Source organism: Salminus brasiliensis, chromosome 3, assembly GCF_030463535.1.
Source record: "Salminus brasiliensis chromosome 3, fSalBra1.hap2, whole genome shotgun sequence".
In the NCBI taxonomy this organism is placed as follows: domain Eukaryota; kingdom Metazoa; phylum Chordata; class Actinopteri; order Characiformes; family Bryconidae; genus Salminus; species Salminus brasiliensis.
In genome coordinates, this window is record NC_132880.1 from 42812842 (window position 1) to 42831203 (window position 18362).

The 18362-nt window shown below is 42.6% G+C and overlaps 2 protein-coding genes across 4 annotated transcripts in view; both read left to right on the forward strand.

The window, feature by feature from the left end:
• rbm24a (RNA binding motif protein 24a) overlaps nt 1-10845 on the forward strand; it is a 13654-nt gene extending 2809 nt beyond the window's left edge. The window contains exon 4 of the mRNA XM_072674886.1: nt 7830-10845. Coding sequence (XP_072530987.1) covers nt 7830-8172 — 343 coding nt within the window. The 3' untranslated portion in view covers nt 8173-10845. The remainder of the gene's footprint in view (nt 1-7829) is intronic.
• A 5852-nt stretch (nt 10846-16697) lies between these two features.
• The window catches only part of cap2 (cyclase associated actin cytoskeleton regulatory protein 2), a 35847-nt gene continuing 34182 nt past the window's right edge, over nt 16698-18362 (forward strand). Inside the window, exon 1 of one of the 3 annotated variants that reach the window (XM_072674888.1) lies at nt 16698-16801. The gene's annotated coding sequence lies outside the window, so the exon portion shown is untranslated. Of the gene's footprint in view, nt 16802-16963; nt 17131-18362 lie in introns of those variants that run through there. The other 2 variants (XM_072674890.1, XM_072674887.1) reach the window with 2 other exon arrangements.

Below are 18362 nucleotides of genomic sequence, written 5' to 3' on the forward strand. Positions count from 1 at the left end.
AGACTTGCCGTTTTTCATTAGACTTAAGACTATGCTTGGTTCTCCTACACTGCAGTCCTCTGGAGATACCATCCAGATCAAACCAAACTTACCATTTAGACTTGGACCTAAGACTGTCTCCGTGTCTAATGGACTGTAGTCATCTGTTCATATCATGTCTAGATAATAAGAAATGGGCTATATAACTATCCCAGTTCCTCCTAAATCCTACTAAACTTGCCATTTACCATTAGACTGAAGACCATCCCATTGTTTTTGGGTATACCATGATCATATGATCCAAAACTTGCCATTTAGGCTTAGACTTAAGACCTTCTACACTGCAACCATTAGGAGATACCCTATCAAATAATACCAAACTTGCCATTTAGACTTGAGACTGTCCCAGTATCTCCTGCACTGCAGTCCTCTGAACATCTCATGTCCAAATTAACCCATTTTCTGTAGATGTAAGACTCTCCCAGTACCTTATCAAAACTGTATCCAAATCCTACGAAACATTTCATTTAGACTTGGTCCAAAGATCATCCCACTACCTCCTAGACTGTAGTCACATGACCATATAATGTCCAAATCAAAATTGCTATTGCTAGTCTTAAGACTATCTCGGTACCTCCTAAGCGGCAGTCTTCTGGCTAAACTACATCCAATTCATAGCAACCTTTGCATTTAGTCTTAGACCTAAGACTGCCTAGTACCTCATAGACTGCAGCCATCTGGCTATCTGACCATGTCCATTCAGAGTCATACTGCACCTTCCATTTTCCTTAGACCTAAAACTATTACAGTATAGTGGTCTAAAGACTATCGAAGTCCCTCCTAGGATACAGTCTGCTGGCTAAACTGTATCCAGATTATACCATGTCATTTAGACTTAGTCCTGAGACCATCCCAGTGCCTCTTACACAATCCTCTGCAATCGTCTGGCTTTACAAATGCAGATATGAATGAACGAGACCAATGATCACCTATACCTAACCACAAAAAGTGTGTGTGTGTGTGTGTGTGTGTGTGTGTGTGTGTGTGTGTGTGTGTGTGTGTGTGTGTGTGTGTGTGTGTGTGTGTGTGTGTGTGTGTGTGTGTGTGTGTGATGTTCTTTAATTGGCTGTGGCCTGACTCAATGTTGTCTTTCTCTGGTCCGACAGGCTCGATATGGGTTAAGCTAACCTATGGTTTGAGGAATAGCTCTGTGGGCATTGCACAGATCAGTAGCTACCGTACCTGTAGACTCAAACACACACAAACAAGCTCGAAATGGTGATTACAGATGCATGTATGTTGTTGTTTTATTGTGGTTTGGACTTTCATTTTTAATAGTACATAGAGCTGTGTGTGCCTTTTTTACCGTTATGAAGTGGTGTTAATAGCTAAACTGTGTGCTTTTTCATTTACTTGGGAGGGGAGGGCTGGGAGGCTGGTTTGGGGGTGTTGATTTTCAGTGTTGTGGAGGAGTAATAACTTTGCCAGGGGCAGCAAAGTGTTTTTTTCCCCTTTGATGCTTTATTTATTTATTTATTTATGTTTGTTGTTGTTTTAATTTATGCTGGAGCTTGTTTCTTTGTTTTCTGGTGTCTTGTTTTTTGGAGTGAGTGCAATCTTTTGTGTGACGTTGTTGAAACCCCTTTCCTCCACTCAACCAAACAAACAACCCAACAACAACTTGCTTGCACGTTGCTGTTTTTGTGTTTTTTGTTTTTTTTTTTGGGGGGTTTTTTTTTGGTTCCCACTCACATCTGTCATGACTGTGATGGACTCTTAGTTTGTCGTCACGTTTCTGCAGTTCATCTCTATGATCTACCCATTTCTTTCACTTTTTCTCTCTGTCTCTCTCTTTTTCTCTGTCTCTCTCCCACCCTATAAGGCATCCTGCAGTGGATCCAGAATCCCTGGAGACCTGCAGTCCTTCAATCACTGATGTGTTGTTGTATACAAGGGCAAGCAACTGGCCTGCCTCCCGTCTCTCTCTCTCTCTCTCTCTCTCCTCTCTCTCTCTCTCTCTCTCTCTCTCTCTCTCTCTCTCTCTCTCTCTCTCTCTCTGTCTCTCTCTCTCTCTCTCTCTCCTCTCTCTCTCTCTCTCTCTCTCTCTCTCTCTCTCTCTCTCTCCTCTCTCTCTCTCTCTCTCTCTGAAGACCTTTTTTTGTTGTTTGAGAAGTTACACCGAAGGTTTAGTGAACAGTTAGAGAAGGGATCAAAGGATCTTAGGCTTTCACACTGTTTTGTCTACTGTGTGAGGGTGAGAGTGTGTGTGTGCGTGCGCGCATATGTGTGCCTGCATGTGTTTGCAGTGGTGCGAGCCCCCCACCCTCCTCTAGCCCACTATCCCAATGTGACACAAACAACTGTCTGGATGGCACGGCCCCCTGAACGAGCCTTGTCACATGGCCCTGTGCAGCGTTAAGGAAAACAAGCTTCTCCATTGTGCCACACAAAGGCCATAATGCTGACACTGCAGTTGCATGAAGCCTACTCCCTCTCGCCCTCTCTCTGTCTATCTCTGTGTCTCTCTCACTCTCTCTCTCTCTCACTCACTTGCTCCGAGCATGTAGCAATGAGACCAGCTCTGGAAAACAGGCCCCGCTGTGATGCAGCGTCACTTTAAAGGCATCTCTCGCATAGCAACAGTGCATGAGCTGATGTGAGGAGTGCTGTCAGGAAGCAGCGCAGGGCGTTTGAATGGGAACCTCATGGTGTTGACCTTGGAGCAGTTGGCTCATGCTGACCTGAGGCCAAACCCAACACGGCAGTGTCAGAATGAGACAACAGTCCGCTAGGCTGATGTCAGTATATGGCCCAGCTGTGGTTGTTGTTTGTCCAGAACTGTCTTCACTGGATGACTTGGTGCTATGCAAGCTACAGCCTTCGTAGTTCCTAGTGCTCTTTTATTCATTGAAGGCATGAATTGTGTACGATATGGAGTGTAAAAAGTATTGGGACACCTGCTCATGCATTGTTCCGACCAGATTCAAGGGTACTAAAAAAGAGGTTATCCTCACTTTGTTGGAGTACCTGTCTCTACTTTCCAGCAAAAGCTTGCTTTCTACTAAATTTTGGAGGAGCACTGCTGTGTGGATATGATTTTGAATTTGGTGACTGGAGCGTTGGTGAGGTCAGGATGTTTGATGAACACCGGCTCATTCTAATCTCCTCAGCTCCCAAAAGTATTGGATGAAGCACCATCCATCATTCCAGAGAACACAGTTCCACTGCTCCACAGCTAAGTACTGAGGGGGCTTTATACCCCTCTAGGCCATGCCTGACTATGGTTTGACTAGGCATGGTGCCAGTAGGTTAGTGTTTATCTGCTTCTGCTTATCCTATATCATTGGCAGTACTTCTCTACAGGGACTAGACAAGCTGTGTGTGTATAGATATGCATTTGCACATCTGAGTCAGCAATGGGCGCAACATAAAATAACTGAATGTATTCATTAGAAGGGGTGTCCACAAACATTTGGACATGCAGTGTAGAATGCATAGAGCTAATGGAGAACAGTGACGTGATGAATATAGCCATGCAGTTATTACTGGGCTTAAAATGCATCTGTTACACCGGCTCTTTAGGACTGTTGAAGGTCCTGGATTTCACAACTCGGATTTCAGCAGATGCCAACAGGTGTGCTCCCTGGAGGCGGATTTGATGGATCCTGTCTCCATGGCATTTGATCTGAAACAAACCTTTATTTAGATATGAACTTTAATGTGACTGTCCACAACAGTCCAGTCCAGTCAGGGGGGAAAAATGTTGTGGCCTGGCGTGGCACTTGGTAACAGTAGTATTTTTAACCAGTGCCTGCGGAGGAAATGGCCTCCTGAATCCCACAGGACATGGACTCTATTTGTTTTACCACTACTAGGCCACAGTTGACTGCTGTGGCATAAACCAGCTGTGTGGTGCTCCTGATCAATCCATGTGTGGTCAGAGCACGATAACCGTGACTAAGCAAAAATGACTGTTTAGTTTTAATGCCCTTGTCTTCTGTCCTGATTTATTATTATTATTATTTTTATTTTTATTTATATTTATTTATTTATTTTAGATTTGAGATTTGTTGGGATTCTTGTCTTAATGCCAAGGCAATCATAAGTGTTTGCTGCTCTCATAATGCTGCTATCCGTCTTTTTGAAAGATGTGTTTGGAACATACCACATCAGCTCCTGCTGAAGATGAAAATAGCCCAAGTCCAGCTTCTCCTGTCATTCAAACCGAGAGCGAGCTGTGGAGACTGGGGGGCATTTGAGTAATACGATCCTGTGTTCCGCAAATCATGTGTAGGCTTGTGCGGAACATGATGTTATTGGATGTGTTGGAAATGTCAAGAAATCACCTTTTGGAGGATGATTCATTTTGTTGGAGCTGGTCATGAGGTTTTACATGGTTCCTTTAGCTGTATTGAGAAGGTGTAGTAAACCAATAATGATAACCAAGACCAGTGTTTTGACCTTACTGCCACTAAGGGGAAGAGTGGGCTTCAAACTATCATCTGTGAATGTTTGAAAACGGAGTTGTGTGTAAAAGTGACAGAATTCACACTGATTTCAATCTCCCTCTTCTGCTGTAATATAGCACCATTTTACACCATGTAACCGACTCCCAGTGAGCGCTAACCTGGCCAAAGTACAGCCTTCGCACCACAGGGTTAGTTTTACATAGCCGTCCAAGAGAAACAATGGGAGAGGTCCCACCTCCCTATGTTTTAATTCACAGATTAATCATTATATATGTGTACCATGCACTACACTCTTACAAATACAGGTGCTTCAAAGGGTTCGTTAGGTGCTTCTATAGAACCCAGTTCTTTATATCCAGTTTCCAGTCCTGGGTTTTGTTCTCATTGGAGGTTAAAAGAACAGTAAATGCGAGAAAGATTGCTTGGCCATGTAGCATCACACCTACCAAGGATTACAAAAGCCAGGACTGAAACTGGATTTAAGGTCCATATTTGGAGACCTCAGCCATAGAAGAACCAATTTTGGTTTTAGTAGAGATAGGCAATTGTATAGAACCTCTCTGAAGAGCCTTCACCTGATGTAAAGGTACTTTACATTTAAAGTCCTTAAAGTCACACCCTCACTTCTCCTTTACGAGTGCGGCTCTTCTATGGCATCGCTCAAAGAACCCCATTAATACGTTTGTATGTAAAGGTGAAATGCTCATTTTCCTCAAAGCGTTATACTGAATTAAGTGGGCCTGCATCAATTTGCCACCTTTTCTTTACTGTTACTGTGTGGGTTGCTTGTATGTGAACTATTCATTTTGCTCAAATACCTTTTAAAAGTATTTAGCAAAAAACAAAAAGTGTTGGGTGGTGCTCTGCTCTCCCCTATCCACAGTGAACTACCTTAAACAATTCATGCTGGTGAGAGGAATGCCCAGCTATATCAGCTGTTTAACACAGAGGAGTGCTGCTCTGCCACTGCGGTGACCTGCATGTGTGGTGTGTCCTATAGTCAATATATGTGTGTCTGTGAGTTTCTTATTTTTATTTCTTAGGTTGAGTCTGCAATATGTTGACTCTAAACTGTGTTTTTTTTTTTAGAATTGAGGTGTGTGTGTGTCTGTGTGTGTGTGTGCGCCGAGTTGTCTCTGGCATTGTGTTTTGTAACCCTGATCTTGTTGTGTTTGTGTGCTGTGCTGAACAGTTATGTATCACTGTTCTTTTTTCTGTATTGATTTGTGTTTAAGTATATACCTAACTTAAACAAAGCTGTTGCCTCAGGCTGGTGAAGCATCACTGCAGGATTTCATAGGAACAGCTTTACTCTTAACGGAGTGAGAGGAACACTAGAGATGCCTTTTCCTCCTTTATTTTTGTGCTTTGTGTGAGTGGTTGGGTTGTGTTGAATTGAGTTGGTGTGGGTGATGAGGAGTTGTTGTTTTGTTTGTTTGTTTGTTTTTTGTTTTGTTTTGTTTTTTTGACGCCTGTGTTTGTAGGCCTGCTTCTTTATCTGGAGCCATGATTTTTGGGTTTGTTGGTGGTTTGGACTGTATGATGGTGTGCTGAAAGTAGGGTTGCCATGATAGAACCTCTGATTTGATAGTGGTGTTTGATAGCAGCTTAGAAAGACTTCAAATACAGGTTTTGTTCATGTTATCCTTCTTCTTTTCCCGTTAATACATCCAAAAAAATGACCACGTTTCAAAATGTATGTTTTAATAGTTAGGAAGCCCTGTTTATTAAGCCCCAATCCATTCGTGAGAGTTTTGGTTATTGTTTATTAGGCCTATATGGACAAATGTCTTGGGACACATCTTAATCTCAGGGGTATAAAATTAAGCACATATCCGTTCAGTCTGCGTTTCCATACATTAGTGAAAGAATGGGAGGTTCTAAAGAGCTCACTTAACTCCAGCGTGGTTCTGTAATTGGAGCAAACCGATGCAACAAAAATCCTCCTCTTCCTAGATCTTCCACCAACAGCTGTGAGTGGTATTATTGAACAGTGGAGGCGTTTAGGAACCACAGAGAGCAACTCAGCCACCGAGTATCAGACCATGTAAAGTTACAGAGCGGGGACAGGGCCGAGTGCTGAGCTCCGAGCATAGTGCAGAAAAGTCTCCAACGCTCTGCTAATTTAATAACTGCAGAGCTCCAGACCTGCTGTTAGAGATGTGAAGGGGGAACCAACTCCAGGTTTTGAACGGGATGTCGTGAAAGCTCCTGTAGGTGTTCCACTTCTGCCCATCTTTTAAAAAAAAAGCCATTTCTGACTTAACGTAAATTTGGCCTTTGTGTCAAAATGTCATAATGAATGCGTCAATAGAAATGCTTCCATTGAAAGTTGAGAAGTTTTTTTTTTTTTTTTTTTTTTTTTTTTTTTTTTTGCTTTTCTTTATAAATCTGCTGTTTTGTAGACACAAGGTTTTTGCGTGACTGGGGCTTTTTTTTTTGTCCTTAACGATAATATAATTGATCATATAGTTTAGACATTATACGATACGATAAGAGTTTTACGATTCGAGGATCATCAATGAAATGTGCTGTACCACTGCCAAAAACAGCAAGCTGATATGGGAAGCAAGCGGGAGGGGGGGACCTCTCAAAGTGCAGTGGGGTACGTAATGAAAGGCAGAATGTGCTCATTGTTCCTGATTGCTTATTTAATCAAAACTCCCCTCTGTGTGTGCTGTCCGGCCTGAAGCTCATTGTCTAAGCACGGAGGGGGAAATAGCCAGCAGCGTCCCTTTTTGAAAACTGTCCAGCTGTCAAAGTGGCAGTGACAAGTTCACAATGCCCCCCTCATCTGCTCTCCGCTTCCCCAGGGTCCTACCTTCCCCCTATCCCAGTGGTCCACTGCAGATCATGTGCGCTTAGAGCGACTTCATCCAAAACTACAAATTCAGCCTTTTTAACTTTTGAGGGGTGACTAATCTGGTCCACAAATGACTGGTGTGGCTACATGTTTTCATTCCAGCTATTCCAATCAATTGTTTGAAGACCAGCTGATTTAAACAAATAGAGACCAGTATTGGAATGAAAATCCGTGCCCACGTCAGGCCTTTGTGGAAAGGGTTGGGCACCTCGTTCTAGAGTTTTGTCTGGAGGTACTTCAAGCAAAGAAAATTCAAATGTCTATGGGAGCTTTGTGCAGCTCCAGTGTATTTTATTTCTGTCTATTTTGGCAACCCTATGTCTCTAATAACCACTAGCAGGCATTTCCTTAGTGTTACTGGACAATGGGGTGTTTCTTTGGATTGTGGAAATGGGGGTGCTTGGCCGCAGTGTGGGTTGTGCCCTGTGGTTGTGGTTGTTCTGCAGTTTAAAGCTCATGCGGTTTTCTAGCCCCCAGCCTTTGTGGCAAACTGACACTTGTGCCTCTGTGTCTCGCAGGATTCCCGCTCACTACGTGTACCCGCAGGCCTTCGTGCAGCCCAGTGTGGTCATCCCTCACGTGCAGCCGACCACTGCCTCTGCCACTGCCTCATCGCCCTACATCGACTACACTGGAACTGCATATGCACAATATGCAAGCGCCGCAGCTGCTGCCGCTGCGTACGAGCAGTACCCCTACGCGGCTTCCCCGGCTGCGACCGGCTATGTAGCCACCACCGGCTACGGCTATGCCATGCAGCAACCTCTAGCCGCTGCTGCCGCTCCAGGCTCCGCAGCCGCCGCTGCCGCTGCTTTCGGCCAATACCAGCCCCAGCAGCTGCAAGCTGACCGGATGCAATAGCAGCTACTGGCATGGAGAGGAGGAGACACAGGGGGAGCGAGCCAATGCCCAGCGACTGCTTATCAGCTGTGAAGGGGAGGTGGATGGAGATGATTGATGAAGAAGGGCATATCGCTGGAGGAGAGAAAGAGGAGATAGTGGGAGGAGAAATGGTGATTGCTGGAGGTTATTAGTGAGGTGGGAACTCCGTTGCTTTCCAACTTGCTGTGATTAACCAAAAAATAATTTAAAAAATAAGAAAAAAAGAGGAAAGAAAATGTGGGGGAAAAAATCACAGAAAAGCGTTAGGAGGGCGATTTAACTTTTTACCATTATCAATAATGTTACTGTTACCTTTATGATTAATAGTGAAGTAGTATATATTTATTGCTAAAGGAGAACGCAATGACTAATCACTGTGGTTTGAAGATGTAGACGAAGCCTTAAGTCCCAATGCTGTCATTAATGTAGGAGACCGTTCTCCGTTCTTCTCGACGGACGTTAGATGTCCCCACAGTGTTTTGGTTCCGAAGCCCTGTAACTTATATATATTTATTCTCATTTTCGAGGGCTCTTTTTGTTCTGTCTTCTCACGTGCATTGCAAGTTGTTGTTGTTTTTCTGATTATCAGGGAAATGGAGCATTTTCCAGCGAATTAGTAAAGACAAACTCTGCCAATCAGGGAATAGTAGACGTAACTGTGGAGGAACAGAGAAAAAGAAACCATAGTCGTAGCTTTGTCTCACGTGTTCAGAACTACCTTTATTATTCTATATATATTTTTTTTTATCTTCCTGATGCTGAATGTCCCGCTTCTCTGACTCCTGTTTTGACCTCTTGACCTATGCAAAGCAAACACGCCACCAGGAGACAAAACAAACTGCAAGAAAAGCAGAGATTTTCTGCCTCTCCCCTCTGAAGGACAACGAACAATTTGAGGGCGCTCTGAAAGGACATAATGACGTTGTATTATTTGCCTGCATGGACAACACACACACACCAACACATGTTTATACACCCAACACTAATTTCCTAACTGTTTAAGTGAGGCAAGGGGTACGAAACATTTACATCTGTGTAAACACACACACACACACATACACACGCGCACACATATATACATACATGCTTTATAAAGGATAACATACAGCTTCAAACTCAGCTGGAGCTGGAAGCAGGGAGCAGCTGCTGTGTGGGGAGGGACAGACAGAGACACACACACATGCACACAGGCACACACGCACAAGCGGCCTGCTCTGGAAAGAACGCATCACTTGTGCTCGTTTGTTGAGCTGTCACTTTTTAATCCCTGGGCCCGTTTGGGAACAGGTCCCCTCCAGCTCTGTCAGCAATTCCACCTCTGTCCTAGAGAGGGGCTGGAGGCTTAAGCACAGGCCACCCACCCTCTGACCCACAGGCCATCTAACATCACCCACCCCCCACCCCCCCAATACACATGCACACCCTTTCCAACACCCGCCCCGGCCGCCTGGACCTCTCTCTCTTGTGAGCAGTTTCTCTCTGGAATGGGACAAGGAAGCGCAACAAGGGAGAGCTAGCTCGATAGAGAGACGTACACATAGATATACACACACACACACACACACACACACACACACACACACACACACACACACACACACACACGCACATATCTATACATACAGGCTTTTAACCATGTACCAATGAACTACTCTCAGTCAACCAATCCATATCAATGAAAATGATCTCTGTTCTTTTTTTATGTGTTCTTGTAGAAACAAAAACTATATCTGCACACCAGCATGTCTTTCCTAGCGAGAGATGACTCCATTCTCCATTCTCTCCGAAAGAGCTAACGTTAACATCTTTGTGTTAGAAAGCAGCACTAAAGCCGAGGGTTCGAACTCAAGTATGAGGGTTCTTTGTGTGCCTTACAGTTGTAATGCTATTTAAAGAGGAAAAAGAGATCTACTATTTAAGATATTTATTTTGAGAGTTTGTATGTTGCGCTCTAAGGACAGACTTGGAGGCGGTACTGTATTAATATAATGTATTCATCTCATGGCATATTATTATAAGTTATTTAATAGATTTAGTTGTAGTATCATTAACATACTCAACCAAAAAATGTTGATGTAGGACTTATTTAAGATACAATTCTGTATGTGCACTGTACAATTCTATTTTTTTTTCTATATGCCTTTTGAATTTTAGAACATTACATTACATTAAATACCAGCTAGTTTAATGCCTATTGTAAAACGTGTATTTAAAATGCAGGCCTAATAGCAGGCAGGTTCTTTTCTTTTGTCATATCTAGGACTGTCAAAGATTTTGGGAAAAAAAAAACACAAAAACAAAAAAATGTACAAAAAAAAAAAAAATCTCCTGGCAAAAACTAAGCAACATGCTGCTTCATACACTAGAATGTATAGTCCTTGTCGAGGTTGAATAGCTGTGCTTCTACTGCTTTTAATATACATCAGATGGGCTATTTTACACTGTTGGGAATTTTTATACTTGAACTATTTCTTACAAGGGAAAATATGAAAATGAATAACAAAAAAAAAAACTTTTTAAGGAAGCTTTTCATTGTCACTGGATTTGGGCATGTAAGGTGTTATTTACTATTTAACGTAAATCCAAAGGTCCTCTTGGTAAACTTTATTTAAATATTTTCAGATTTTCAACACTATTTACTCTAAATGGAAATAAAAAGGTTCTATATTTCAACCTTAACCATTGTGTTTATTTGTGTTTTCTGTGACTTTATGTGCAGCATGTGAAAGTGTCTCAAATGTGTTGTACAATTTGGTAATTTTGGTACATTTAGGAATCACTACACAGTTCATTTCTTTCCATAATAAATAGTTTACAGTGCCTGTAAATGACCCCATTCACCCCCTTGAATATTTATTGCTTTTATAAATGGAATAATGATCAATGTAATTTGAATTTCTTGACAAGAATTTGCAAAAATAATCTTTTAATGTCAAAGTAAAAATACCTTCTATATGCATTTATACCATTTTTTAATATACTGTGAAACTGGGAGTTTTGCTTTACACTGTACATGTTTCATGACTATTGGTCCAATAGAAATGCTCCAAAATGACTTGCATTGAAAGCTTCTCCATTGAAATGAGGGTTTCCCTCTGTAAAGTTGCTGTTTGGTCGACAATGAGGATATAAAACTAAAAAAGTGATGGCATGAATATTCACCCATTTCAAGTCCGTATTTAGTAGAAGCACCTTCGGCCACAATTACGGCACTTCTGTGTAGATGGGTCTTACTCAGGCTTGCATATCTGGATGCTGCAAGTTTGCTCAATTCTTTCTCACAAAACTGCTTAAGCTCTCTCAGACTGCACAGGGATCAGGCATGAACAGCCCATTTCGAATCCAACCACAAATTCTCTGTTGGATTGACTGAGCTTTGACTTGAGCCATTCAGAGCATCCCCCTTGTTGCCTTTAAACTATTTCTGTGTTCTGTTTTACTGTTTTCTTCAGGTCATTGTTTTGCTGGAAAATTAAACTAATCCCCAATTGAAGTTTTCTTTGAGACAGAATCGGATTGTCCTCTGGGATGTCCTTATCTATAGTTATCTATAGAGCCTGCTGCTGCCACCACAATGCTTCATATAGGGGATGATGTATTTGTGGTAATGTAATCTCCTATTAAGCTCTGACTGGTGAAGAACCCCTAGTAACAGTTGTCGTTGGCAGAGTCTGTCGTTGGCAGCTGCTGAAGCTCTAAACTCCTTCAGAGTAGTCATAGGTGTCTTGGTGGCCTCCCTCACTGGCCTCCTTCTTGCTCGGTCACTCAGTGTGTGATGACAGCTTTCCATTTCTTAATGATGGAATTAACTGAACTCCAGAATGGTTCAGTGACTTAGACATTTTATGTATCCGTCCCCTGACTATAATAAGCTTTTCTCAGAGTTGCATGGGGTGGTCTTTCATGTTCCTGGTGTATTTGCAGCCAAGTACACTGATTAACCAGTGACTGGACCTTCCAGACAGGTGTCTTTATACTACAATGGCTTGAGGCACATTCACTGCATTCAGGTTATCTACATTAGACTAATTGGGAATACTAGCACCAATTGCCAGGACCTCTATTTATGGGGCAGTGGTGGCTCAGCGGTTAGAGCGCCGGGTTATCGATAACCGGTTGTGGGTTCGATTCCCGGGCTCGGCAAGTTGCCACTGTTGGGCCCTTGAGCAAGGCCCTTTACCCTCTCTGCTCCCTGGGCGCTGGATTTGGCTGCCCACCGCTCTGGGTGTGTGTGTACTCACTGCCCCTAGCTCACTAGTGTGTGTGTGTTCACTACCACAGATGGGTTAAATGTGGATACATGCACCTTTACCTTTTATTGAAATAGGTCCATCACTTTAAAGAGGGTGAATATTTAGTATATCTCTTATGTTACATTCAATATTTTTATTTATTTGATCTGTTTTAACTTTGACATTTAAGAGGTTTTTTTTGTAAATCATAGATTAAAGAAGCCAAATTATATTATTCCATTTATAGAAGCCATAAAAGGACAAAATATCCAAGAGGTGAATACTTTTTATAGGCACTGTATCCAACTTTTCAGAGTGTGCATGGTGATCTGGGATCACCTTAGGCCTTTTTCATAGCGCTGAGTGGGACAACATGTACTTTTCATCTGGGAATCTGATATACTTGATAAATTATGACCATTATTATGTGGTTTGGTGCTCTATACCATATGACCTGGTTTGAAAATCCAGTATTGCCAATATGAGAGCAAATGTGTCTGGTATTTTGGCTTCCTACACATATTTTATGTATAAAATTGATATAAACCTTTAAGCAGGTGGGCACTGCTAAACTGCTTATTTATTTATATCACTACCCAGTAAACACACATAGAGGGAATTCTAATGCTAATGTGGCAATTCAGGAGGGCAAAGCATGACTAACCATTTCAATAAGTACAATAGAAAAGGTGCTGTCAAGAAATGACCAGAACTCTATCTCTATCTATCTATCTTACAGCACGTTGGTAGGGAAATTGCCGGAAGATCATCTTGTGCTATCTGTCTGATGACTGATTGACCAAGCTACTGGCCTCCACTCAGCAACGATGATGCAACCTGAAAGGCAAAAGTGCTTGTTTACAAACAAGAAATCTTTCCATCGAGACCTAGTTCTCTGATGACAGCCTTGCACTAGTACAAGGTCCATGTTACAAAGTACAAACTGTTCATTTGGGATGGAGTATCACATAGCTGTTCTGTCACAATGGCAAAGCTGGAGACTTGCTCACAGTTTCCACGTTGAGTAATGGGCACATCGAATGTGGAGGACAGGACTGCTGTGTCAGAGACAGAAATGTCAGGTGGGCTGTCCATTTCAACAAACACATCCACTGAGCTTTATTTATGACCTTGTTTATTCTGCTTTCTTGGCTCTATTTTTAAACTTTATCCCCATTAGAAACCCAAATGTGTGTGGCCTCAATGGATGGTATTGATGATCAGCCCATCCCTGCATCTAGCAAGTTGAGCAATGCGTCAGCCTAACAACCTAGGTGACACTGATCTCAGTTCCACCATGTTGACCCAAATGTTGGGACTCCACAGGTGTTGAGTTAATGCCTCTCTGGTCAGGTCAGTGACCATTGATTACCTCAACACTCTGGTCTAGACCTGTGCTTTCAGCTCAATCCAGTTTCACAAAAATAGCCCTGAGGGTATAACCAGTTGCTCATCTGTGCTTAAACATGATCTATTCTTATCCTCACACCTCTCAACAGGATATCGCAAAATGGAGGCTTACCAGAGCTCTTTGAATAATTTAAGGCCCCTCTAATCAATAAGAAATGTCTGCTGCTCCTTGTGGCACTCCCTCTCCAGCGCTGTACTATTTCTGTTTTACCCAGTAACCTGATGCACCACCATAATCGTACCTCTGTGACACAGCATTAGATGGCATCTCTCTCTCTCTCTCTCTCTCTCACGCCACCGTGCACGCCTGCCTGAAGTGCACCATGAGGCATTACTCAACCAGTGAATTAGTGTTGCTAAAAAAAAGTATGTGAACTCTACAATTATCTTTATTTCTACATTGAACCTGAAATTGATTAGATCTTCATTTAAATCTTTAAACTTGATTTTAAAAAAATTAAATGTATTTATTGAGGGAAATTATTCAACATTAAATATATTTGGGGGAATGTTTGCTTCTAACAACTGGTGTGACACATTTGAGCAGCTATAACTTCAATCAAACGTCTCGAGGAACTGGTGATCAATCCCGCACAAGTCCATAGTCACAATGTATATTGGCAGGAACAATGCCCCCCCCCCCCAATATTCAGATATGCTCAAAATGCCCCTCCTCCAATTTACTGATTTCAACATTTCTAAATAAAAACAAAATATTTCACTCACTAGCTTGTGAGTAGTGCAAAGTTTACATCTGGCAGTGTTCCCATCTGTTGTTGACAGGGCACTTACTATTGTACATCTATATTGCACCACTTAAGCAAAGGGTTGGTAGCTAGCAAATGCCTCTGACCTGCAGAAAAAGTTCATGTAAACGTCCAAACATTGTTTTGCGCTGGAACTGTAATTGTGGAAATAAAGGAGACTTTACTAAATCACTAATAAATGAGACTTTACTATAATTCCTTGCATGATGTTGTGTTACATTTCTTCTGCTTTAAACATTTCTTTGTAGAATTACGTGTGTTCTTAGGGTCACTGTCTTGCTGCATGACCCACTTACAATGATATTCTCCTGATATTCCTGATATTCTCCTGATATTCTCCCGTGGAATTTGCTGGATTAATTGACATTTCTTTCTCCTTAAGTATTCAGAATTTACAGATCCATTAATAACGGCAAGCCACTGTTACCATGATGAACCATGATACTGCCACCCCCATGCTTTAAGGTTGGGATGAGGTTCTTGGACTGACTTTCACTGGACAATCACTCCTTGGGAGAGTAACAGCACTAATAAATGTCCTCTATTTGTAGATCTTCTGCCTTGCAGTGGACTGATGAAGATCGAACCACTGGTTGAGTAATGTCTTCCAGCCTGGCGGGCTTCAATAACTGAGGTTCTCAGGAATCTCTCTCAGGAGGCTCAGCACACTTCCTTAAAACTGCATAAAGAAAGACCTGAGCTGAGTAATGAAGACACATGTTTATGTTCTTGAAGCGTGGGAGGCAACACCTGGCTTTAAATGAACCCATAGTCCTAGATGTTCACATACTTTTCCAAAACATTTTAGTTAAATGTTTTGACATTATTTGTTTAATTGGAATCTTATTGTTTAGTGAGAAGATCTGATCAAATTTCAGGTCACCCCACCTCCCAAGCCTCCCAATGAGACCACTAAATGACTACTAAATGAGACTGAAATGAGATGTGTGAGTATGAAGAACCTTTTAAAGATTTAAAAAGGTCAACGTAAAAGTGCTTTATCAATGTAAAAGCTATTGTAGATGACCAAGCTTTTAAATGATCAAATTCAGGTTTCACTCGAACAAAAATGTAAAATAGTTGGTAGCCCTGGCACTGGGAGCCGCATCTTATTTTAATACAGTAACACAGTGTTTAAAAAAATAGATATAGAGTTGTAGAGGGATAGACAGACAGATAGATATAGAGGGATGGATGGACGGATGGAAGGACAGACAGATAAGTTTATGGATTACTTTATGAGTTCCAGAGGTAAAGTCACACAGCACATAACTGCATAAAGTAATATATATATATATATATATATATATATATATATATATATATATATATATATATATATAAATAATACTTTACAATATAGATATATAAATCAACCAAAATACATAAATACAAAACAATAAAAATACAAATTCATCATTAAAAGAGATTGATAAGTTACATAAATCAAAAGCAGCCTCAATTATTTGGACAAAAGTGTCCTATATGCTAGGAACACTCACATACACTTATTGGGACATATTGGGACACCTGCTCATTCGCTGTGTCTTCCGAAATGAATGTATATGATAATGTTTGTATACAAAATAGTTTATCCTGCTTTTTGGAGCAACTGTCCAGGGAAGAAGGCTTTCTACTAGATTTTGGAAAAGACAAGAGCGTTGGTGAGCTCATGATGTTGGATGATCACCACCCCACCTCATCCCTGAAGTACTGGATGGAGCACCATCCATCATTCCAGAGAACACAGCCCAATGCTGGGGGGCTTCACACCTCCCTAGACCATTAGGTCCATATTTGTCCTATTCTTTTGACAGTACTTCTAACACACCTGTGTCAGCAATGGCTGCAGCGTAAGAGTGCAGAGTATCCTAATGCCTTCATTAGAAAGGCTGTCCACAAACATTTGGACATATCGTGTACAATTTGATGCATGCTAAAGAGAGGGAGTGTAATAGGGCGGGCTACGTGTGTAAGTAATGGTACAGGCACAGGCAGTGTTATGGCTGGCGGGCGTTGCTCGCGTCCTCGGTCCGCTTGCTTTATTTGGGAAGGCCGGAAGTGCGAGCAGTGCTGCGGCTCTATTGGCTGACAGGGACGCAGAGAGCGGCGGCGCAGCCGGACCGGAGCAGAGCCGGAGACTCACACACCGCTGATTTAGCGCGAAACGTGGGAATAACAGGCGGATTCCAGCCAAAGGTAAAGTCTTTTTTCCTCAGAATTACTTTATAAGAAGTGTGTGTACACAGACAGCCACGCTGTGTGTCCTGACAGGAGGACAGAGCGGCGTAGGCGCGCGCGCGCAAGCACGCACACACACACGCACGCGCGCGCAAGCACGCACGCACGCAGCACGCCAGAGAGGGAGAGAGTGTCGGTTGGGCTGCCGGGGGCGGGAAGCGCGCGCTCCACTGAAACGTGCCGTTATTGTTTTTGAGACACACACTTACACACACACACACACCGTTGATATTCACATCATTCGCTGTGTTGGCAGGAACAGAAGACACTTATAGCGACACACAAAGGTTTGAACAACAGCCACTTTTTGGGCTCGGTCGTCTTTTGTAGTCAGAGGTTAGCTAGCTAGCTCACCGTGCCCCCCTCTCACTGCAGGACCCCCAGCCGACAGATTTCCAGTCCGTTGTGGGAACCGGTGTGAGCTAGCTAGTAGCTAGCTACCTAAGGTCGATATTCAGGGCAGGCTGTACCGTTGAGTAGGCTAGGTCTGTATTTCGGGGATGTGGGCTAGCTAGCTATGGCTGCATTCAGAGGGTCGTCTTGTATGTGATGCTCGTAAACTGCAGCTTCGCCCTGTTTTTTAGGGTATATTTGGATACTGTACGTTTGTCACATCATGTAAATTGGATATGTCAACTAATCCGGGCCTCGATGGCCAGGGAGATGTGCTGGTTAACCAGTTTAGCTCTTGACCAGCATTGGGTACCGGCATTTGAGCTTAATGGTTTAGCCGGTCTACCAGTGTTCTGTCAGCTATCTGTCTGTCTGTCTGTCTGTCTGTCTACATTCCCTGACCAAGCTAGTCAACCAGTATGGCCGAGCTTGTGGACCAGCATGACTAAGGTGGTTGACAAGTATGACTAAAGTGGCGAGCAGCTTGACCAACACTAGCTAGAGATAACACTCCTGTGAATGGCTGGTCAGGCTGGTTGACAAACTGGTCATCCAGACAAAAACATACCCTGGTTAACAGTATTAGCTCTTGACCAGCATAGGATTTTTCATTTGAGTCTGATGGACTAGCTGGCCTATCAGTATTGACCAGCTAGTCCATCATCTTCACTTGACCAAGTACTTGACCAAGCTGGTTGACCAGTTTGTCAACCAGCCTGACCAGCAATACTGGTCTTGAGCTGGGTTTTTCAGCTGGGATGTGCTGGGAAGGTGGGCCTTTCACAAGAGTGTTAGTGTTGGCGTCCAAAGTCAGGACGTTGTACGGCAACATCAGTCTGACGACAGCTGACATTGATACTCTGAGGTTAAGTAACTAAAATCCAACGTCTTTTTTCAAACGTCACAGGCCGACGTCATATTGACGTAAAGTGAGAAGATGTAGTTGTGAGGTATGGCGACCAAAAACCCGACGTCTGCTAAATTTTGTAATGTTATCATCCACCCAATGTGAAATTCTTGCTAGACGTTGAAATGTTTCCAATGATTTCCAACCAAAATATGACGTTTGTTCAACGTTACAGTCCAACTTTTTTTCTGGGGTCAAACGGACATCCAGTGCATGCTG